This window comes from Dermochelys coriacea, chromosome 1 (assembly GCF_009764565.3).
Source record: "Dermochelys coriacea isolate rDerCor1 chromosome 1, rDerCor1.pri.v4, whole genome shotgun sequence".
NCBI classification, from domain to species: domain Eukaryota; kingdom Metazoa; phylum Chordata; order Testudines; family Dermochelyidae; genus Dermochelys; species Dermochelys coriacea.
In genome coordinates, this window is record NC_050068.2 from 14932909 (window position 1) to 14957279 (window position 24371).

The 24371-nt window shown below is 45.0% G+C and overlaps 1 protein-coding gene and 1 long non-coding RNA gene across 2 annotated transcripts in view; one reads left to right on the forward strand and one right to left on the reverse strand.

The window, feature by feature from the left end:
- Positions 1-9233: 9233 nt before the first annotated feature.
- LOC119848254 lies at positions 9234-11807 on the reverse strand. The gene is made up of 3 exons (XR_005290224.2): positions 11261-11807; positions 10068-10191; positions 9234-9399 (listed from the first exon to the last, which is right to left on the reverse strand). It is a non-coding gene; the product is annotated as an uncharacterized LOC119848254 (long non-coding RNA).
- Positions 11808-14126: 2319 nt separating this feature from the next.
- Positions 14127-24371, forward strand: part of AQP11 (aquaporin 11) — a 42758-nt gene continuing 32513 nt past the window's right edge. The window contains exon 1 of the mRNA XM_038403638.2: positions 14127-15147. Within this exon, the coding sequence (XP_038259566.1) occupies positions 14538-15147 (610 nt within the window). The 5' untranslated portion in view covers positions 14127-14537. The remainder of the gene's footprint in view (positions 15148-24371) is intronic.

Consider the following 24371-nt stretch of genomic DNA (forward strand, 5'->3'; position numbering starts at 1 on the left):
GTGATCTATCCTATTTTCCAGTCCCAGCTTCTGGCAGCTGGAGGTTTAGGGACACCCAAAGCATAGGCTCGCATCCGGGACCACCTTTCGCTAATAGTAATTGATAGACCTATCCTCCATAAACTTATCTAATTCTTTTTTGAACCCAACATTCCATAACAACGAGTTCCACATGTTGACTGTGCATGGTGTGAAGTACTTCCTTTTGATTGTTTTAAACCTGCCACCTATTAATTCCATTGGGTGATCCCTAGTTCTTGTGTTACGTAAAGGGGTAAGTAACACTTCCTTATCAACTTTCTCCATATCACTCATGATTTTATAGACCTCTATGATATGCCCCCCACAGTCCCAGTCTTTTTGATCCCTGCTGGGATGGAAGCTGTTCCATACCCCTAATCATTTTGGTTGCTCTTTTCTGTACCTTTTCCAATTCTAATGTATCTGTTTTTGGAATGGGGTGACCAGAACTACATGCAGAATTCAAGGTGTGGGTGAATCATGGATTTATATAGTGGCATTAGTATATTGTTTTTCATCTTTTATCTAACCCTTTCCTAATGGTTCCTAACATTGTTAGCTTTTTTACTGTACTTTGACTGGATGTTTTCAGAGAACTATCTACGATGACTCCAAGATCTCTTTCTTAAGTGGTAATGGCTAATTTAGATCCCCGCATTTTGTATTTATGTATAGTTGGGATTATGTTTTCTAATGTGCATTAAACTGTGAGAAGAGTTCCAGATTTTTCTGGATTCCCCTAAGAATTTGATCAAGTTTCCAGTGCACAATCCTACTTCATTATCTGCCCCTAAATTCCTGCTTGCTGAAAATCAGATAGGGCCTCTATCACATGGATTATAGCCTTCATCTCATAATTCTGCTACTGTATGTGTTGAATAGCTCATTTATATGACCTGATTGTTATGAACAGTTTAAAAGTATAACCTAATTCTTTGAAGTCAATTGTAAAAAGGAGCTCCCTTATGGCTCTAGTGCCTCCTAGTGGCCCATCTGGGGATTGGCTCACCTTGTGATCTGACACCCCTTCTGATTGCTCAGCCTGTTGTCCTACTCACTTTGTAGTCTCACTCATACCCCATAACCTCAGCCATGCAGAACACAGTGCCATCCACAGCCTCAGAAACAACTCTGACATCATAATCAAAAAGGCTGACAAAGGAGGTGCTGTCATCATCATGAATAGGTCGGAGTATGAACAAGAGGCTACTAGGCAGCTCTCCAACACCACTTTCTACAAGCCATTACCCTCTGATCCCACTGAGAGTTACCAAAAGAAACTACAGCATTTGCTCAAGAAACTCCCTGAAAAAGCACAAGAACAAATCCGCACAGACACATCCCTAGAACCCCGACCTGGGATATTCTATCTGCTACCCAAGATCCATAAACCTGGAAATCCTGGACGCCGCATCATCTCAGGCATTGGCACCCTGACAGCAGGATTGTCTGGCTATGTAGACTCCCTCCTCAGGCCCTACGTTACCAGCACTCCCAGCTATCTTCGAGACACCACTGACTTCCTGAGGAAACTACAGTCCATCAGTGATCTTCCTAAAAACACCATCCTAGCCACTATGGATGTAGAAGCCCTCTACACCAACATTCCACACAAAGATGGACTACAAGCCGTCAGGAACAGTATCCCCGATAATGTCACGGCTAACCTGGTGGCTGAACTTTGTGACTTTGTCCTGACCCATAACTATTTCACATTTGGTGACAATGTATACCTTCAAATCAGCGGCACTGCGATGGGTACCCGCATGGCCCCACAGTATGCCAACATTTTTATGGCTGACTTAGAACAACGCTTCCTCAGCTCTCGTCCCCTAATGCCCCTACTCTACTTGCGCTACATTGATGACATCTTCATCATCTGGACCCATGGAAAAGAAGCCCTTGAGGAATTCCACCAGGATTTCAACAATTTCCATCCCACCATCAACCTCAGCCTGGACCAGTCCACACAAGAGATCCGCTTCCTGGACACCACGGTGCTAATAAGCGATGGTCACATAAACACCACCCTATATCGGAAACCTACTGACCGCTATTCCTACCTACATGCCTCTAGCTTTCATCCAGATCATACCACTCGATCCATTGTCTACAGCCAAGTTCTACGATATAACTGCATTTGCTCCAACCCCTCAGACAGAGACAAACACCTACAAGATCTCTATCATGCATTCCTACAACTACAATACCCGCCTGCTGAAGTGAAGAAACAGATTGACAGAGCCAGAAGAGTACCCAGAAGTCACCTACTACAGGACAGGCCCAACAAAGAAAATAACAGAACGCCACTAGCCATCACCTTCAGCCCCCAACTAAAACCTCTCCAACGCATCATCAAGGATCTACAACCTATCCTGAAGGATGACCCATCACTCTCACAGATCTTGGGAGACAGGCCAGTCCTTGCTTACAGACAGCCCCCCAATCTGAAGCAAATACTCACCAGCAACCACACACCACACAACAGAACCACTAACCCAGGAACCTATCCTTGCAACAAAGCCCGTTGCCAACTCTGTCCACATATCTATTCAGGGGATACCATCATAGGGCCTAATCACATCACCCATACTATAAGAGGCTCGTTCACCTGCGCATCTACCAATGTGATATATGCCATCGTGTGCCAGCAATGCCCCTCTGCCATGTACATTGGCCAAACTGGACAGTCTCTACATAAAAGAATGAATGGACACAAATCAGACGTCAAGAATTATAACATTCAAAAACCAGTTGGAGAACACTTCAATCTCTCTGGTCACTCGATTACAGACCCAAGAGTGGCTATCCTTCAACAAAAAAGCTTCAAAAACAGACTCCAACGAGAGACTGCTGAATTGGAATTAATTTGCAAACTGGATACAATTAACTTAGGCTTGAATAGAGACTGGGAATGGATGAGTCATTACACAAAGTAAAACTATTTCCCTATGTTATTTCTCTCCCCCATCCCACCCCCCACTGTTCCTCAGATATTCTTGTTAACTGCTGGAATTAGCCTACCTTGCTTGTCACCATGAAAGGTTTTCCTCCTTTCCCCCCCCCTGCTGCTGGTGATGGCTTATCTTAAGTGATCACTCTCCTTACAGTGTGTATGATAAACCCATTGTTTCATGTTCTCTGTGTGTATATCAATCTCCCCTCTGTTTTTTCCACCAAATGCATCCGATGAAGTGAGCTGTAGCTCACGAAATCTTATGCTCTAATAAATTTGTTAGTCTCTAAGGTGCCACAAGTACTCCTTTTCTTTTTGCGAATACAGACTAACACAGCTGCTACTATGAAACCTGTCATGCTTCCTTGTAGCTTAGCCATCCAGGCCAGTCACATTGAAGTTCCCCCCATTCCAGAGTATTATCAAAATCCATTCCAAACTGTCCCCAGCAGTCTCCAAATAGGCTGCCCCTTGCATGCTACTTCCACAATGGCTTGTAAGGGAACCCAGGCCCATCCTCAACACTGGATTCCAATCCAGGAACCCTTGACCCAGCAGCTCAAGTCTTTATTCTTCCAGCTCTTACTGCTTCCCTGGATCACTTCCTACACTGCCTATTATAGGCCTCTCGTCTCCTCCCTCTGTATCAGGGAGTGCGACTGTAAGTTTCCTCAGCCTTCCTCTCTGTTGTCAGCTCCCCAGCTTTATAGAAGCCCCACCTGTTTCTGCTTAGGTGAACTTCATCCTCACTTAATCCTCATTGCACTCTAGCTCCCCTCCAGATGCAGCCTGTGGCTAATTAGCCTCTCTTGCCTATATTAACCCCCCCAGGGCTAGTGGGGTGGGGGGAATGTCCCATCACATCACTACAAAAAATTATGTCAGGGTTTTGGTTTTGCATTTTTATTCTTCCAAAAATGTTATTTGTGGCAGCCATGTATTCTAGTATTCCGCATATTTGTCCATGCAAAGATATTAACACAATGGGTTCAGAAACAAAACACTGGATCTAAATTATTACACTGGTTGAGTGTATGTGATCAACCATATCTAGTGGCTGGGCTCAGAGACTAAAAGAGCCTACTAATGTCTCATAGCTAGAAGAGTTCAAGTAGTAAAGGCCTGTGTTTTTGGTGCTGACAATCCAAAGTCCCAGCCTCACTGAGGACCATGGTGTCTGCATGTATGTGGTCACTGATTGTTACAACACCTCACTACTTTATTTAATTGGATTTATAAAAACAAGTTCAAAAGAAAAACTACTCATAGACACTAGGCACCCATTAAAATTGTTTAATCACACAAACTTTGTGGTTTGGGCTTCTCTCTAGAAAATATGTAATCTTTTCCAACAGAGATAACAACATAAATTAAAGCTGCTGTAAGATTACCCAACAAATGATTGGTTTGTAGAATGCTGCTATATTTTGTGGTCATAAAAAGCAATTATGTATACACAGCTTATGTAAAGAATTTATATATTCCAATTAAAATTGCAAGCTGGTGACCTTGAGCTGACCTTTTAGAGAACTATGACTGCTCGATCTTTTCTTCATGTAGTCATATGAGCATGTAATGGAAAATTCCATGCTGACATGTCAAGCAAGCTGCAAATCAAAGGAATGAATGATGATCCATATGTCAGCAAACCGTCATATATTTCATGTTATATATATGTGAGCCAGTCCAATCTTCCTCTTCTCTGGCAACTTGACAAGAATGTGAGGAATCTCACCCATAGCAGGACCATAGAAGTGGGAGGCAACTCAGTAACTAATTCCCAAATTGCCCTTCATGACAACTTAGGACACCATAAATAGTAAGGCTGGCCCTTGCTAACCCACTCCTCCCCCACTTGTCTGTCTTAGCATCATAGAAGAAGGGACCTCAATATGTCATCTAGTCCAGTCCCCTGCACTCAAGGAAGGACTACATAATAACTAGACCATTTTTGACAGGTGTTTGTCTAACTTGTTTTTAAAAACGTCCAATGATGGAGATTTCACAACCTCCCTAAGCAACTTGTTCTAGTACTTAACGACTCCTGACAGGATGTTTTTCCTAATATCCAATCTAAACCACTTTCAAAAGCCGTCCCAGAATGCCCCACAGTGACAGTATAGTTGGTACAAACACTCCTGGTGAGGTCACACACCGCTGACACAAGGATTGTAGTGTGGACATGCAAAAACAGTTCAAGTACTGCAGTGGCTGTATGCTGACATAATTTAGGTTGACATAATTTCATAGTGTAGACATGCCCATAGAATGGAAGAATTATTTCTCCTGTCTTGCTTACAACACTCCTGCTGATACATCCCAGAATGTTTACTTTTTTGCAATACTGTTACCCTGCTGATTCATATTATCTTGTGGGCCACTGCAATCCCCAAATCCCTTTCCACAGTCCACAGAAGCCCCTTCTGAGCTTTGAGGGAGGTACCCACAGGTGAGGGCAGTGCGCAGAGCCCTCTGCCCCTCCACCCCCCAGGGGCCGCAGGGACATGGTGCCGGCTGCTTCTGGGAGCGGCGTGGGGCCAGGGCAGGCATGGAGCCTGCCTTAGCCGCGCGCTGTTGCCACCCCAGAGCTGCTCAAGATAAGTGGCGCTGGGCCGGAGCCCGCACCCTGAACCTCTCCTGCACCCCAACCCCATGCCCTGAGCGCCCTGCTGCACCCCACACCCCTCCTGCACCCCAACCCCCTGCCGCACCCCTCCTGCATCCCAACCCCTTGTCCTGAGCCCCCTTGTATACTCCGCACCCCCTCCCACACCCCGCACTCCCTCCTGCATCCCAACCCCCTGCCCCAGCGCTACATTCATGGCCCTGCATGCAATTCCCCCACCCAGATGTGGCCCTTGGGCCAAAAAGTTTGCCACCCCGATGTAGACTGTAAGATCATCAGAGCAGGCACTATCTCTTACTATGTGTAATATGTACAGGGCCTAGCATAACGGGGCCCAATCACTAGACAAAACTGTACTATAATACAAATAATTAATAATAATAATTATTTCCTGAAGTAAAGACAAATGGAAGGCATATTTTCTAAGGAGTGGGATGATGTATAGTGCATATTTGAATGTATAATGAGCTACATATGCAAAAACAGGTTTGTACAATTGTGACGAAGGCTAAAATTGTTAACTTGTAACTACATGTGTGTTTAGGTCATCTGAAGTTCTACATTTTATTTATTTCTTTACTTTGATGTCCTTATTTATTTAATATAAAGTAGCAGCACATTTTAAACTCCTAGGAACCCTTATGTTCATGCTTGCTCCTAATTATTGATCCCTGATTCAGCACTGGCAGGGATCAACAAAAGAACAGGTGGTAAAGCACAGCTATGCGAGAGAATTTATTCTGTTTGCTCTGAAAAGATTTTGCAACTTTGCTCTGAACATTATACTGACCTTAAGCTGAAAGTAAGGTTTTGTTTTTGTTGGTGGAAGGCAACATATTCATCACAGTAGGCATTGCCTCTGCAGGATATTTACTGTCAATATCAGTGCTTCTCAAAAAAAATTTTTATGGACCACTTGAAAATTGCTGAGGGTGTCGGCGGACCACTTAATGATCCTTCCAAATGTTGTTTGACTGTTAGCTAACTATTGTAAAACGCTTTGGATAAAAGCACTATATAAAAAAACCTTAATAATGATTAACTTTTTTTGTTCTACAAATAAAAGCACACAACTCATATTTTAATATCAGTAGTCTTACCTTTCTAATGTGATGGATGTGCCCTCTCTCCCCTGCTGTGGCAGCCCCCAAGCTGGGCCTGGGAAGGAGGGGGGTCTCTCCCTCTCCCCCACCACAGCAGCCACAGAGCTGAGGCTGAGAAGGAGGGCCGTCTCTCCCCGGCAACCACAGCCCTGGAGCTGGGGAAAGTTGCTTCTTTCTCTGGCCACCGCAGCTCTGCACATCCCAAATTCCTCCCACCCACTCTTCTCATCCCACTGCCCCTCCCATCTACCCCCTATTCCCCCACAAGGCCACCACCTCACCTTACATGTGTGTCTTCTCCAAGGTCCAGACATCTAATTAGGAGGGTGGCCCTTCATTCTCTCATGTGCGGCTGCCCAGGCACACACCTTAAAGGGAACTATCCGCGGACCACCTGAATGGAGCTCGTGCACCACTGGTGGTTTGCGGACCACAGTTTGAGAACCTCTGGTCTATATGAACCTTGTTCAACAAATTGCAAGTCAGAAAGTAATTCCTGAAAGTTTTGAAAACATAAGGTAATCTTTGCTGCCATCTTCTGGAAAATTATGTGTATATATGCCCAGGTATGCTGAACTTTGTCCTTTTCTGCCCTTGCAGATACACTCTGTTTAGTACTAGCTCAGCTGCAACAATCACTGATAACCACTGACAGCAGTGGTTTAGTTTCATAGTGCAAGGGGACAACAACCTTACTAAAACTCCATGGGGGTGTTTTGGTTGACTAACTCCCAGTATCAAAAGGGGAAGGGTGGATGGGAAATCAGGACATGGAGACTGACAGTCCCCAAGAGCAATGGGGAGAGGCCAATGCTGCGGGTCAGCCTGATTGACAGGGTGGGCAGGCTAATCAGGGAGTCAGGAGGCCAGGGTGGGTCCCGTCTTCCATGTGAACTGGAATTGCCTGGGTCAGAGAGAGTGTGGCCGAGCTAAGGAGAAAGCAGGGGCCCAAGCTGAGCTGGGGAGCAGAGCCATGCCAGCCAGAGGGGCCAGAAAAGCAGCCCAGGAAGCAGGTCAGGGCTGGAAGCAGAGTCACAGAAGCAGCCCACAGAGCAGACCTGTCCTGGGGGGAGAGCAGCAGCCACAGAGCCAGAAACAGCCCAGGGAGAGAGCAGATCCTGTGCTGGGAGCAGAGCTGCAGCCACAGAGCCAGGTGTAGTGAGCAACTGGAGCCAGCCAAGGGGGGATCCTGGGCAAAGGGCCCAGCACAGAAAGACACCCCCAGCCAAGGGTCCTTGCAGACCAGACTGGGAGGGGGACCTTATCCCAATGGGGGGCTGATGCTGGGAAGAAGGGTCCTACCACCCAAAGCCCGGAGGTGTGTGATCACCACCAGAGCAAGTGTCTAACCTGCAGCATCCCTGCAGCACAGCCAGGGACTGAGAAGGCCTGGGACCTAAAAGGAACAGACTGTGAACTGCCCTGACGTTCCAGAGACACTGTTTGTGATGTTCCCTGCCACAGAGCAGGGTGATGTGTTTTCCTTTAACCTTCCCATTTTGCCTTATTCTTTTTTAAATTAATTGTTGATTAAACAACTTGTATTTGCTTTAAATTGTACGTAATGATTAGTGGGTCAGGGAAGTGCCCAGTGCAGAGAGAGTACCCCAGAGTGGGGACACCCTAGTCCCTGTCCTAGGTGACCATAGCAGGGTTGGGGGTCGAGCCCCCCAGGAATCCTGGACCCAACCTTGTCAGGGTTATGAGGACTCTGCCACACAGGAAAGTGGAAGGAAGTCCTCAAGGGCAGGGAGGCCTCTGGGTAAAGGTAGTGGGAGCGAGGACTCAGATTCTTTCGCTAGCCCACTTCACCGGGGTAGTGCAGAAGCTAGGAAAGTTCCCCACAATAGCAGGACCATTCCCCAGCTTGCTATAAGATAGACTCTCGAACAGTATCCTTACTGACCACTCAGAAGCCGGGACAATGTGCTTTCTACCTTAGATCACAACTACAGAATGTCAGAGGAGTAGCTGTGTTAGTCTGTATCCACAAAAACAATGAGGAGTCTGGTGGCACCTTAAAGACTAATAAATTTATTTGGGCATAAGCTTTCGTGGGTAAAAAACCCACTTCTTCAGATGCATGGAGTGAAAATTACCAGATACAGGCATAAATGTATTGTGACGGTGCTCCCCATAAGGCTTTATGGAAATATGCTTATGAATATATATATATATATATGACATAACTGGAATATGTTTTATGCTATATATGCCATGTAACATATCTATGTAAAGGTCATGATCTACTGAATATATTCATCCAGTTGTGCATGTGTCATTGTTGTATTCGAAGTTATGAATACTGGCTGTATATTTGTTTGATTTTAAATAACTTTAGTAAGGCATTTGGTCTGCTTCTTTAGAAAGGAATTTGCAAGTTAAGTGCTCAATCAAGAAGCACTTAATGCACAATGGATCTTGGAAGGCTCCAATCCACATAAGAAGTCTTCCTGGAGACATTCAAGACAGCATGTGGGCAATGGCTGTTGCCTGTAAAAACTGAGTCATGCATGGACATGTGACTTGCCCATGTGACCCCAAAACTCCATCTTGTAGCTAGATTCTACACAGGGGGAGGGAGGGATGTCCACCCACAAGAGAAAGTCTATTTAAACCCCTGGGAGACCCCTCCATTTTGTCTTCAGCAGGCTCAAGAGAGCCTCTCTACCGCCAAGGATACCTGAAAGAAACTGGAACAAAGAACAGTAACTACAGGGGGTGTGAGTAATTGCTGGACCCAGACTAGAAGGAGACTAGTCTGTAAAAGGAAGCTTACCGGAATTCCTCTGAGGGTGAGGTGTTATCTGTATTCAGTTTTCTTAGACATAGAACACGCCAGTCTATTTTATTTTGCTTGGTAATTCACTTTGTTCTGTCTGTTACTATTTGGAACCACTTAAATCCTACTTTCTGTATTTAATAAAATCACTTTTTACTTATCAATTAACCCAGAGTATGTATTAATACCTGGGGGTGGGGGGCAAACAGCTGTGCATATCTCTCTATCAGTGTTATAGAGGGGGAACAATTTATGAGCTTTATACAGGGTAAAATGGATTTATTTGGGGTTTGGACCCCATTGGGAGTTGGGCATCTGAGTGTTAAAGATAGGAACACTTCTTAAGCTGCTTTCAGTTTAAGCCTACAGCTGTTAGGGGACATGGTTCAGACCTGGGTCTGGGTTTGCAGCAGGCTAGTGGGTCTGGCTCATGCCAGGCAGGGCACTGAAGTCCCAGGCTGGGAGGGCAGGGAAAGCAGGGGCAGAAGTAGTCTTGGCACATCAGTTGCAAGTTCCCAAGGGGGTTTCTGTAATCCAACCCATCACATATATATTGGCACATGAAGAGAAGGGAGTTACCTTAGAAGTGGAGAACCAATGTTGAAGGCCAATTTAGTCAGGGTGGATGTAGTCCATTCCTAATAATTGCTGAGGAAGTGTTAATACTACAGAGTGGTCTAGCACTGAGATAATGAAATTCCTCCTGAAGAATAAAAAAAAATGACACCATCAGAAATGTTTCTTCTCTACACATTCCAGAAATAAAAATTGTAGGCCCAGTGTGAATAGCATAAACCCTCCTACACTCACAGCCTGGAACAGGTAGATCTTCACTTCTTCTCTCTGCAGCTGAAAAATACTCTCGGGGAGTGGAGGAACTGCCTCCAATCAAGTGAGGACTAATTCTGTATGTGAGAATGGAGGCAAGAAACCATCTTCCTGTGTAAAAGTAACTGGTTATATTTATGCTGAGTAATTTAGAATTCACAATCCTTCTTCTCAATTGACCAAACATGAAGCTATCCCAAAGGAGGAACAATGCCTATCTTCAGGGCTGGCCTGAGAAAATACAGGCCTTCTATATATATCAAGGCAGGGCCCTGTAATGGTCTCAGAGGTACCCAGGACTGAAAGTCATTTTGTTACACCCCCGCCCCCTAACCTACAGCATGAGGGAGCCTTGCTTGTGCTTAACTGGATATCAGCTCCCTGACATCACCAGCTAATTAGCCACCCAAGCACTCTCCTCTGACCTATACCAGTCTTTGCTTTGCCTTGTAGGTTAACAATGGGTGCACCCCAATCCCTTTGAAGCATTCCCCCTGTAGTGTTAAGCCCCTTATAACTGAACACTCACAGAAATACCAGGCCTGCTGTTTCCAAAGGAACAGTATACACACTAGTTTATATGATTCAACTGAGAATCAGCACCTTACTTAACATCACAGCACTGAGATATATTTATAGTGAAAACAACAATATGTTCCCTAGCCTCTGTTTGCCAAAAGCTGGGAATAGGGATGGATCACTTGACGCTTACCTGTTCTGTTCATTCCCTCTGGGGCACCTGGCATTAGCCACTGTCAGAAGACAGGATACTGGTCTAGATGGACCTTTGATCTGACCCAGTATGGCTGTTCTTAAGTTTATTTTCAAGTGATAGCAAGTCAGAAAATTGGAAACAAAAGGCTACATATAAAATAAAATCATAACATGCTTTCTAGAGACTAAATTTAACTGGTTAACCTCCTGTCTAAAGACATTTATCTCACCTCCAAGGTCCTCTGAAGTGTTTCAACCAAGGTTGGTTGAGATCCCATTTTGATGAGTATAAAGGCACTGCCTGTTTAACTCCTACGGGCAGGATAAGGGGGTGCGTTGTTTGTCTTCTATTTATATCCCCAAAGTTCACTGATTGTCCCTCATGGTTTCTTTTCCTGTGTGCTGCTTCCCTGTGGACTTCACATCTCTTTGTTAACTTCATATGTAAATAGGCATCCATTGTGTTAGCTTACAATGCTTAACTTACATCCGACAAAGAGAGAGATGAATAAATATCTCTTGTCTGACAGAAAACCGTCTTCCCCCCATCTGCCATGATACAGAAGCTAAGAACATATTTTCAGTTACTCCTTACATAGTATCTCTACATACATTTCACAATAGTATTAATGAGCAGTGTGACCCCAGCTTTCGTTTAAGACCTCACATGACATTCTTTGGTGAACTAGAATGTACATACTGTACCAGAAACAGGACATTTGGAGTTCACTGTATTAAAAATGCAAATGCTTATATACTATTTTGAGGTTGTATGGGGCTTCTTTAGCAGGATGATATGGTTAATGTAATCTTTGGAAGGTAAAGGATTTTTTGGAACAATATGTGTGAAGTGGATTTCCTAAAAAGTACTTTGGGGTGAGGAGAATGCACATTTTTCCTACCCAAGCCAACCTTTTGAAGATACATCATGTGGAGAGAGATCCATTGTGTACTAATGACCTGCTTCTGGAAACTCTAAATGGAAGATCCCTGAAATGTATAAAGTGTAGACTGAGTGTGCTTGTTCTCAGCTGAAACGGTTATGAACCTATAACCAGAAGGAACCCAATTTGGGTGGAGGTTTGAGGGGCTCTCCGTACCATAATCCATGTAAGGTTAGGGTGATCTCTGGTAAGCTTATTAGCATGCGTGTAGTTTCTTTTAGGGTAGGGTGACCAGATGTCCCGGTTTTATAGGGACAGTCCCAATTTGGGGGGCTTTTTCTTATGTAGGCACCTATTACCCCCCACTCCCGTCCCGATTTTTTACACTTGCTATCTGGTCACCCTATTTTAGGGGTTTTAACACTTTTTTTTTTCTCTGTAATGCTTTCCCCCTTAATAAAGTAGGCTCGCTTAGAAAGAGCTGCGTGGTAATGACAACTGTGGGCAGTCACACCGTCACCCACCTCTGAAGAGACAGCAAGCAGGCGGTGCCCTTACGCAACTTGTCTGCGCTGCACAGAATACCACAGCGAAGGCAGGGAACAGCGCCGTGCGGTACCGGGGTCGGAAAGGAGCGGGACGCGCGTCTCCACCCGAGAAACAGAACGGGGGCTGGGGAGCTGGCAGCCGGAGAGTGGGTGCCCCTTGGCGGGGCCCTGGGGGAGAAATACACGTGCAGGGGCCTGAGCTGGGACGGTGCGGTAGGGACGGGAACGCAGAGGGCCGAGGTCATGCCCTCCGAGCCATGAGGGCACGGTAAGGCCAGTGGGGGGGGTCAAGACGCCCAAGTCAGGCTGGGGGCAGAATCAGGCTGAGGAACGTGGATAACCGGTGAAGTGGGGAGGAGGCTTCCCCCCCCCCCCCCCGCGGTGTGCTGGGGGGGGGCACGCCCCTGCGTGGGCTTAGATCCGTGGGAGGCGACCCGGCTCCCGCCCCCGGACCAAGCCCCTCCCCGGGGACCCGGCTCCCTCAGCAAGCGCGTGAGCGTCACCTCAGCGGACCAACGGTCCCAGGCGGCCGCGCGAGCTCCCGGCCCCGGTCAGCGGCCAGCTCGGGAGCCGGGCACCGGAGGACGCGCCGTCTGCGCACGCGCCGGCTTCGCTCGGGCTCGGGCTGTTTCTGTCCCGCCCGGCGGCCACGGGCCCGGAGCAAAGGCGGCTTCCTTGCCCGGGTCCAAATGCGGGGCCGCCAACTGCCGTTTGGTGGAGGCTCCTCGAAGCGGGGGGGAGGGGCGCTTTGCCACATAGGCATTGCGGAGAGGAGAGGAAAGGAGAGGAGGTAGCGACCGGCTGTGGGGGGAGCTGGCCAGGAAGGGGGGGAGCTGTGAGTGACCCCCGAGCGGGAACTGGGGGAGCTGAGTCACCCCCCCCCCCGACAGGCTGTGGGGGGAGCTTGGCAGGAGAGGGGGGAGCTGAGACACTCGCCTGACAGGCTGTGGGGGGAGCTTGGCAGGAGAGGGGGGAGCTGAGTCACCCCCCCCCGACAGGCTGTGGGGGGAGCTTGGCAGGAGAGGGGGGAGCTGAGTCACCCCCCCCCCGACAGGCTGTGGGGGGAGCTTGGCAGGAGAGGGGGGAGCTGAGACACTCGCCTGACAGGCTGTGGGGGGAGCTTGGCAGGAGAGGGGGGAGCTGAGTCACCCCCCCCCGACAGGCTGTGGGGGGAGCTTGGCAGGAGAGGGGGGAGCTGAGTCACCCCCCCCCCGACAGGCTGTGGGGGGAGCTTGGCAGGAGAGGGGGGAGCTGTGAGTGACCCCCGAGCGGGAATTGGGGGAGCTGAGTCACCCCCCCAACAGGCTGTGGGGGGAGCTTGGCAGGAGAGGGGGGAGCTGAGTCACCCCCCCCGACAGGCTGTGGGGGGAGCTTGGCAGGAGAGGGGGGAGCTGAGTCACCCCCCCCCCCGACAGGCTGTGGGGGGAGCTTGGCAGGAGAGGGGGGAGCTGAGTCACCCCCCCCCGACAGGCTGTGGGGGGAGCTTGGCAGGAGAGGGGGGAGCTGAGTCACCCCCCCCGACAGGCTGTGGGGGGAGCTTGGTAGGAGAGGGGGGAGCTGAGTCACCCCCCCCGACAGGCTGTGGGGGGAGCTTGGTAGGAGAGGGGGGAGCTGAGTCACCCCCCCCGACAGGCTGTGGGGGGAGCTTGGTAGGAGAGGGGGGAGCTGAGTCACCCCCCCCGACAGGCTGTGGGGGGAGCTTGGTAGGAGAGGGGGGAGCTGAGTCACCCCCCCTGACAGGCTGTGGGGGGAGGTTGGCAGCAGAGGGGGGAGCTGAGTCACCCCCCCCGACAGGCTGTGGGGGGAGCTTGGCAGGAGAGGGGAAGAGCTGAGACACTCGCCTGACAGGCTGTGGGGGGAGGTTGGCAGCAGAGGGGGGAGCTGAGTCACCCCCCCCGACAGGCTGTGGGGGGAGCTTGGCAGGAGAGGGGAAGAGCTGAGACACTCTCCTGACAGGCTGTGGAGAAGAAGAGTCCCCCCTCACAGGCAGAAGGGGAAGCAGGGCTGGAGAGGGGTGAGCCCAGGACCTGAGTGTAATTGCCCCTGCGCTGGGAGAAGTCCTGGCCTCTGACAGCATGGGCCTCACTATGGTTCTGGATGATACCTGGATCTCGCTCCTGCTGATGGCTGGCACCATGATGTTGGTAGGAGGGTGCCGGATGCTAACCAGACATCATATGTACTCCCAACGCCCTTGTCCTCGCACGTTTCTCCTGGAGGTGTTTGCCACTTTCCAAATCTGTTCCTGCACCAATGAGCTCCGGCTGCTGGCCAATGTGCAGCCCAAGCCACATGTTGCCCTCGCCCTTACCTACATTTTTACTGTCCTGCATGGATTGACACTGACTGGCAGCACATGCAACCCCTGTGGCACTCTGCAACAAATCTTGGATGGTGGGATCTCAGTCAAGCAAGGCGGGCTGAAGGTTGGAGCCCAGTTCGCTGGTGCAGTGCTGGCCAGAATTTACATGCGCTGCATCTGGTCCATGGGGATCATCAAGGTGCACTCTGAGGCACTGTCCGAGGGCTGCTGTAATCCCATCCAAACCACTGAGACCCAGGCTTTTTGCATAGAGCTGCTCTTCTCCACCGTGTTCCAGCTGACCATACTGCAATTTGAGTCCATTAAACCCAGCCTCAGAGTCCACCTAATTGCTCTTCTCATTACTATGCTGGTGTATGGAGGTTAGTTACCTTTTTTTTTTTGTCAATGGTTGTCTCAAGTTGTAGATATTTCTGAATTATGTGATGTGTTAAAAAATGTGTGCATGGAAAATTGTTTCTGTAGTGCTGTTGTGCTTTACAGCTGACAAAAAACACTGAACAAAGACCTTGATCCAGTAAACTGAACAGGATAGGGATATTTCATTTGGACTCTGTATAGATGTAAAGGTCTACCTGCATAGATCCCATTCCAGGATTGGGGCCTGAGAATGAAGTGAAGTGAAATCTCTGTTGTAAAGAATTTGCAATCTATAACACAAATGGGTAAAACTAAGTATAAAGAATTTCTCCAGATGGTTCTTTTAAATATTTTACTGAAACAGACAGAAAAATCCTTTCATAATACAACTTTATATTACATGACATCTTTCATACAACTTGTGTCAATTAATTTTCATCAGTTTAACTACATCAGCGGTTCTCAACCTTTTTCTTTGTGAGGCACCCCCAACATGCTATAAAAACTTCATGGCCCATCTGTGCCACAACTCTTTTTCTGCATACCCAGTAGATTAAAAGCCAGGGCCTGCGTTAGGGGGTAGCGAGCAGGACAATTGCCTACCAGGGCCCCATGCCACAGGGGGTCCTGCAAAGCTAAGTTGCACAGGCTTTGGCTTCAGTGCCGGGCCAGGTGGTGGGGCTTGGGGCCTTGGGCTTCTGCCCCACACAGCGGGGCTTGAACTTTCCGCCCTGGGCTCCAGCAAGTCTAATGCCGACCCTGCTTGGCCGACCCCCTGAAACCTGCTCATGGCCCCCCATGGGGGCCCGGACCCCTGGTTGAGAACTACTGAGCAACATCAATGTGCAAACCCTTAACATAGTTATACTACTCACACGTAAAGCACGGTTTACACCAGTGTGATTTAATTAGGTATATTACACTGAGACTTCAGGTAAACCATGACTAGACCCCTGCAAATTGGCGGATATCCGTGGACTGTGTTTGCGGATCGCGGACTGGCTATGGATACAAATTTTGTATCTGTGCAGGACTCTAACCATGACCAGGAACAAATGTCTCTCAAGTGTATACGGTAATGTTAATTGGCAATCAATTAATTCAGGTTACAGCACAACCAGCAACTCTAATCTAAACAAGACCAGGAAGACTGGAGCAAGTCCATAAAGATTTGCAGAAACAAGTTTTGCAATTTTGAACTACATTCTGAAGAGAATTTTTGAGGACAAACGCAACGTGGTGATGCTTCCTAACAGATTTTAAGTGTCTCACTGGAATTTTTCAGCAAAAGTCTTAGAAGAGGGGTGTACATTAGATTATAGTATTCTGACATTAGCATAAAATAGAACACAAGATTCCTGATTTCTAACATTCCTCTGCTGTCTAGCAAATATATGTGTAAGCCAAAAGTATGTGTCATGTCATCCCCTTAGTGGCTGGTCCTCACAGAGGATAGTGGCCTGTTACTGCTATTATTTAACTCAAGTGGTAGACTTCTGCACTGTGGATAGGGTGACTAGACAGCAAATGTGAAAAATCAGGATGGGGGGGGTAATAGGAGCCTATATAAGAAAAAGACCCCAAAATCGGGACATCTGGTCACCCTAACTGTGGATCTAATGCCCTTGGGTTCCAGCTCTGCTGATGATCTATGCAGGAAATCAGAATGGCTCAACATGAAGGAATGTTTGTGTTTTTTTAATTTGTTTTTTAAAAACACTGGGATATTACGTATAAAAAAACTACATTAAAAGAACATTAAGGTTACAATATTAACCACTCAAAAATTAGGAAATTCTAGAACTAAGGTTGCCTGAGCAGTCATAATTCATCCTTCTTTATGTAACATTATGATATAGTTGTTAATTACATGATTACGTGCTATTTGTTTTACTGGATCCCTGCCTCATTTAGTGCACAGGATGGATACTGAATGAAGCAGTGGGTTGCAAGAAGAGAAAGAATGGCCTCCTGCTGTTAAGGCAATTGGACTGGGACTCTGGAGAGCTGAGTTCTCTTTCTGCCTCAGTCTTCCCATATTGGGCAAGACTGTTCATAGATTCATAGATACTAAGGTCAGAAGGGATCATTCTGATCATCTAGTCCGACCTCCTGCACAGCGCAGGCCACAGAATCTCACCCACCCACTCCTATGAAAAACCTCACCCATGTCTGAGCTATTGAAGTCCTTAAATCATGGTTCAAAGACTTCAAGGAGCAGAGAAGCCTCCCTCAAGTCAACCATGCCCCATGCTACAGAGGAAGGCGAAAAACCTCCAGGGCCTCTCCAATCTGCCCTGGAGGAAAATTCCTTCCCGACCCCAAATATGGCAATCAGCTAAACCCTGAGCATATGGGCAAGATTCACCAGCCAGATATCCAGGAAAGAATTTTCTATAGTAACTCAGATCCCATCCATCTAATATCCCATCTCAGGGGATTTGGCCTATTTACCCTGAATATTTAAAGATCAATTACTTACCAAAATCCCATTATCCCATCATACCATCTCCTCCATAAACTTATCGAGTAGAATCTTAAAGCCAGATAGATCTTTTGCCCCCACTGCTTCCCTTGGAAGGCTATTCCAAAACTTCACTCCTCTGATGGTTAAAAACCTTCGTCTGATTTCAAGTCTAAACTTCCTGGTGGCCAGTTTATACCCATTTGTTCTTGTGTCCACATTGGTGCTGAGGTTAAATAATTCCTCTCCCTCTCCTGTATTTATCCCTCTGATATATTTATAGAGAGCAATCATATCTCCCCTCAACCTTCTTTTAGTTAGGCTAAACAAGCCAAGCTCCTTGAGTCTCCTTTCATAAGACAAGTTTTCCATTCCTCGGATTATCCTAGTAGCCCTTCTTTGTACCTGTTCCAGTCTGAATTCATTCTTTTTAAACATGGGAGACCAGAACTGCACACAGTATTCCAGGTGAGGTCTCACCAGTGCCTTGTATAATGGTACTAAAACTTCCTTATCCCTACTGGAAATACCTCTCCTGATGCATCCCAAAACCGCATTAGCTTTTTTCACAGCCATATCACATTGGCAGCTCATAGTCATCCTATGATCAACCAATACTCCAAGGTCCTTCTCCTCTTCCGTTACTTCTAATTGATGCGTCCCCAACTTATAGCTAAAATTCTTGTTATTAATCCCTAAATGCGTAACCTTACACTTCTCACTATTAAATTTCATCCTATTACTATTACTTCAGTTTACAAGGTAATCCAGATCCTCCTGTATAATATCCCGATCCTTCTCCGAATTGGCAATACCTCCCAGCTTTGTATCATCTGCAAACTTTATTAGCACACTCCCACTTTTTGTGCCAAGGTCAGTAATAAAAAGATTAAATAAGATTGGTCCCAAAACCGATCCCTGAGGAACTCCACTGGTAACCTCCCTCCAACCTGACAGTTCGCCTTTCGCCTGTTATAATGCATACATGAAAAGAGGCTGAATTGTGGTTGCCCAGGCAAACTTAATTATGGTATTTTTTAGCTTGAATGCTTGACTTTGCAACCTTAATGTTCTTTTCAGATATTACTGAAAATCATATATAGGTGAATAAGATAATCCTCAAATATAAAAATCATGAGGGATGAGACCAAAAGCTTGTTTAGGCTTTGGGATCCTGATTCACAATGCTTCAGATTAATATTTATAAATTATTAAACTGGGCCATTTTCATTGTTATGTACTTCAAACATTCAGTTTTTTCTCCAACAAATAACAAATAGATTAGACCAGTGGTTCTCAACCAGAAGTCAGGGGCCCACTGGGGGGTCCAAGCAGGTTTCAAGGGGTCAGCCAAGAGGGGACCGGCATTAGACTTGCTGGGGCCCAGGGAATAAAGATGAATCACCACTGTATGGGAATGAAGCCTGGAGCTGCAAGCCCCACTGCCCAAGGCTGATGCTGAAGTCTGAGCAACTAAGCTTTGTGGGGCACCCTGTGGCAGGGGGCCCCCAGGCTATTGCCCTAATTTCTGCCCCCTAATGTTGGCCCTGGCTTTTATATGCAGAGTTGTTGTGGCACAGGTGGGCTGTGAAGTTTTTGTAGTATGTTGAGGGAGCCTCAGAAAGAAAATGGTCTAATCCAGGGGTTCTCAACCTTAATGTGGAGTAATAATTTGCCATTTTTAAAATTTTACATTATTTTACTTGCGTTACGAAAAATGTACTAAATCTGTGAATTTGAACTAAGTTAGATGGTTTGTTTTTAAAAGGCAAATTGTGGGTGTGCTTTTCAAACTGACATGTGCTTCAGTAATGAATGACTCAGATATATCAGAGTACATTTCTTATGTCAGGCTTCAGCCTAAGGTGAATGTTTTATGACCTAGTAAACGTTCAAGAGCTTTGTGCTACAAGTGTAAGTGTGACTATATTCTAAAAAGTGATTGTTTTAAAAAAAAAAAAGTTTATTATTTGCTCCATAACAAAATTTGTTTTGTGTACATTTTTTAAAACTATTTTTTCCTCTATTTTTTTCTGTTCTGGACAGAGACTTGTATGCCGTAAAGTACTTAGCAGCATACTTGGGGACAATACCAAAGATAAACAGGGTTTATGAAGTTATAAGGCAATTTTCACCTGGGCATTTAAGCATAAACTGCTATCACCAACATTTTTCACTAGGATCCTAAAGTCTAGCTGGGTTATTTCTTTATATATAATTACCAGTAAACCTGACCCAAAAGAGTGGTGTTACACCTCAATTTATTTTAACTACCACTAATATACATATCAGTTGGGTCAAATTAACTGCTGATGATGTGCAAGAAAGTAAAAAAAATCGTCATTATTTGTAAACTGAATGACTTTTATAGGGAGTGATTGAGAGAGAATAAATTTGGAAGCCCTCAATGTCATATTCTTTCACTTTTTGAAAGTACAAACAGCTTTTATAAAAAATAACCTTTTCTGCCTTGTTACTCTTCATATAGTATTTATGGAAGTACCAAAAAAACGCGTGAGTAATTGGTCCCATGTAATTTAGGTCTTTAAATATTTTCTGTTTGAAAGAAGGCACTTGTATTTAAAAAGCATAGTATAAAAATGGAAATACACAGTCTGTACCTTTCACACCCCATAATTTTAACAGTAACTCTGTCTCCCTGACCATCAGAATTCAAGGGCAAAGAGCTTATTAAGTGATGTGCAATATTACCATTATTTTAAAAAAATATACTACAAAATATTTACTGTTGTACTATGAAGTGTTATATAGTATTAAAACTACACTTGTCAAATTAATAAAGAATATTTTGATGCATTATCCTTACGAGACCAGTAGCTCAAAATGTGAACTGGCTGTGATACCTACACACGTATCATCCTTGAATGCAGGGAGCCCAGGGGGATACAAATATGAGGGAAAAGCTCAAGGTTGATTGAGGTACCTTAACTTTGCATTTCTGTATTTTCTGGTGTTCCTTTCTGTTTTTGTTTTTAAAGTATAATTTTAATTTTTATCATTGTAGATTTTTTTAAGTAGTGTTTTATTAAGGTTCAAATTACATTTTTGGTTTAGAATAAATATCTCAATATTTAAAACTGCCCAAAAGCATGTGAGGTACCTTGGAGAACAAATAGAAATACGGTGATACTGCTTTGAAGACTTTTCAATCTAAAATTTATACTGTATGTAAAATAACCTTTTAACTGTTGTGTTAATCATTATATGTATAACGAGAGATTATAGAAGTTCTCCGTTTCTTATGCAAAACTAGCTATGGAGGACTACTGCTTAAGTTTCTAATACTCCATTATCTACTACGTTATTATCTGGGTTGAAGAGGAGCTGATCCCTCGTTCACCAAATGTGGCTACTTGATGCTCTTCGGAAATAGCAGGAGAACAGGAGTCAGAAAATCTCCTATTCCTCTGTTTTATGAACATTAAGTTGTTCTAGCAGCTACAACATTGTTAGGAGGGGACAAAAGAAAGCACAAGGGGAAAGAAGCAACAAAGGATGCAGGAGACAGGAGAACATAGGAGAGAGGTGGGGAGGGTTAAAAATCCCTGGATTGAGAATGTGGGAGGGAAAGAGCAAGGAAAAAATTGAAGCAAACTTTTAGGGTGAGAATCATTCTTTGTTTCTTTACTGTTTCAAGTGAGTCTCTTCATTAATTAGATCAACAGCCAAAAGAAGGTCAAAATATAATTTACCCCCTAAACAGTAGTTAAAATAGTTCAAGGTAAATTGGGGAGTTCACCAGTTTTGGCTGATACCATCACAGGTCTGGACATTGTGACGTAATGTAGTGCTGCATCACCTTGTTGTGATGAGTCACTGCAAGGAAAAGAGAATAAGGATGACAGGAAAAATGTCCAAAAGCAGACCTTTGGTCAGCAAACTGAAAGTGTAAAGGTATGTGTGCATCTCTACCCAGCTACACATCTCTGCTTTTCCACACTTCCATTCTGACCATGATGGACAATCTGTTTTAATGTAAAAACAGATAAGAAGTGGGAGCTGGGATACTTTCCCAGAAAATTTTGTAATATATGATGCAGTTTCATACAATCTAGAAAATCAAGACATTTAAAGAGAAAGTTTATGTTAAATCGATGTATTTATTTCTCCTGTCTCTTCCCATTAGGGGCTGCAAGGCACTTTCTCCTAGTGCTGCTACCACTTCATGTTCCTTTGGTTTGTGAGTCCCCACTTCAAAGGAAGGGGGGAGGTTTGGAGGAGCAGTGCTCCCCCAAGAATAATTTCTCTTAGCTTTTAGTGAAGGAATGAGAGCTGTGTTCCTGCACAATAACTCCTGCCCCTAAAATTGTTGAGTTCTTCATAAGAACATAAAATAAGAATGGCCATACTGGGTTAGACCAAAGGCCAATCTAGCTCAGTATCCTGTCTTCCGACAGTGGCCAATGCCAGGTGCCGCAGAGGGAATGAACAGAACAGGTAATCATCAAATGATCCATCCCCTGTTGCCCATTCTCAGCTTCTGGCAAACGGAGACTAGGGATGCCATCCCTGTCCATCTTGGCTAATAGCCATTGATGGAACTATCCTCTATGAACTTATCTAGTTGTTTTTTTGAACTCTGTTATAGTCTTGGCCTTCACAACATCCTCTGGCAAAGAGTTCTACAGGTTGACTGTGCATTGTGTGAAAAAATACTTCCTTTTGTTTGTTTTAAATCTGCTGCCCCTCACAGACAAAAATGAAATTAAAACCCTGCAAGTAAAAAAATGTTTGTACTTTTTGCATGATAAGCTAACTACCTGTTTAATGTTTTTAGAAAAACTTTTGTATGTTGGAAAGTTTTGTCACTCTTTTTCTGTGTGTCTCTTTTTACATATCTCTTCCAGCTCCTCCTCTTTTCTTCCTTTTTTAAATATAAAAGTGCAGGGGGAAAAGTCTCATTTTCTTGCCTGACCCTTTCTGACCAATCTGATTTATCCATTGTTCCCAATGAGCAGCCTAAACATGGTGTATAATCTACAAAATAGAATACTTCATTCTAGTCATATATTTACAAGAGTTCCATGTCTGCAGAGGTGGCCATCTAATATTTAAGGGCCTGGCTTGTATTATTATGATGGCACAGATAGGTAGAGAAGAGGAGAGTGTATGCAGGCCATATTCTTCGCAACATCAGGATAGGATCTCTACTTAACACATGAAGTGGCATAGAGACTGCTGGCTAGATGATGGCAACCCGAAGACAGCTAGCATACGTGCTTTTTGACAGAACGGCAATGTTTCCCAGCAGCACATTTCCTTCCATCTTTACCACAAGCTGCAGCTTTCAGTCCTAGAATTACACATTTTAAGACAGGATTTCACTGTCAGTATCTAATTCAATATTTCTTATTAAATACTGGTATAATCCTGAAATATTCATTAAAAATACTTTGGGTCTGGAACATGGAATCGTTAGAATATCAGGGTTGGAAGGAACCTCAGGAGATCATCTAGTCCAACCCCCTGCTTAAAGCAGGACCAATCCCCAATTAAATCATCCAACAGATTTTTCCCCATGTCCCTAAATAGCCCCCTCATGGAGTGAACTCACAACCCTGGGTTTAGCAGACCAATGTTCAAACCACTGAGCTGTCCTCCTCCCGCCCCCGACATCAAACACTATGATATCAGAGTAGTTTGTCTTTGCTGAAATAAATACTATGTTTGGTGATATAAAAACTTCACTGTGAATCATTAAACATTTTGTTTAAATACTAGACAGAAAAAGTACTGTTTTTCCTCATGATCAGCAGTGATGTTGGTCTGTTGTCAGCAGATATTGGAAGATAAGGAAATAATAGAGTGCCATCACTTTACATATTTAATGTACCTGCAGCATTCAGCTGTGCATTGTGGGAGCTACAAAATCAAACCCACCCCAGCTCACTGAATAGCTAAGCTAGAAAAGGCAGCCATGTTTTAAAGTTATAAAAATCAATATGAACTTCATTTTATATTGCCAAGCCATATTATAGGCAATTCTCAAATAAGCCTTCATGGGAAAATGATAGCTCAGAAGATTGTCCATGGGTAAGGCTGAATTTTTGTCATGGGAGTCTAAGACTCATTGATTTCCAGGTTTTTTTAAAAAATGATGATTTTTGAAACTTGGGAATTTTGGCATGCAATAACAAATAGCTAAACCAGTTTCACTGAGAGCTCAGGTATGTGGGCCATGGAGGGTGGGGTGTCTAACATATCTCTGCTAGGTTTTTGGGTTTTTTTCCCCTGAAAAATTTCCAGTTGGTGCAACTTCACCATTGGTATCAAAGGTGGGACCACTAGAATAGACAAAGTTTCAAGCACCCACAACCATTTGAAAGCATGTTTACACAATACAAGTTAAAATGCTGATGGGCTGTTGTTGTTTTGTCTTTGCTAGCACTCCCACCATTGTAATAATTGATGAGATGCACTAGTATTTGCAAAAGTTGGAATTTTTTAAAATCAGAAAACAGGCTAGTTTAGATGAGGCCTTAGGTAATGGGAGCTCTAGCATCTATTTTATTTTGTTTGATTTATAATTACATTAAAAATGCACCCATTTGCTATTTTGTTTTGAGCTTCTGGTGTGCCATTTTGAGGAAGATGGGTGAGTAAAACAGATTTTATGATCTCTATGGTTTTGGATTTTTTAAAGACATCACAGAATTTACTTTGTTGGTTTTTGAAGTGTCTGCAGTGGCTGAAGCAGAAAAGTGATGAAGAAATGACAGTAGCAGGTCTATTCTGTCTGCC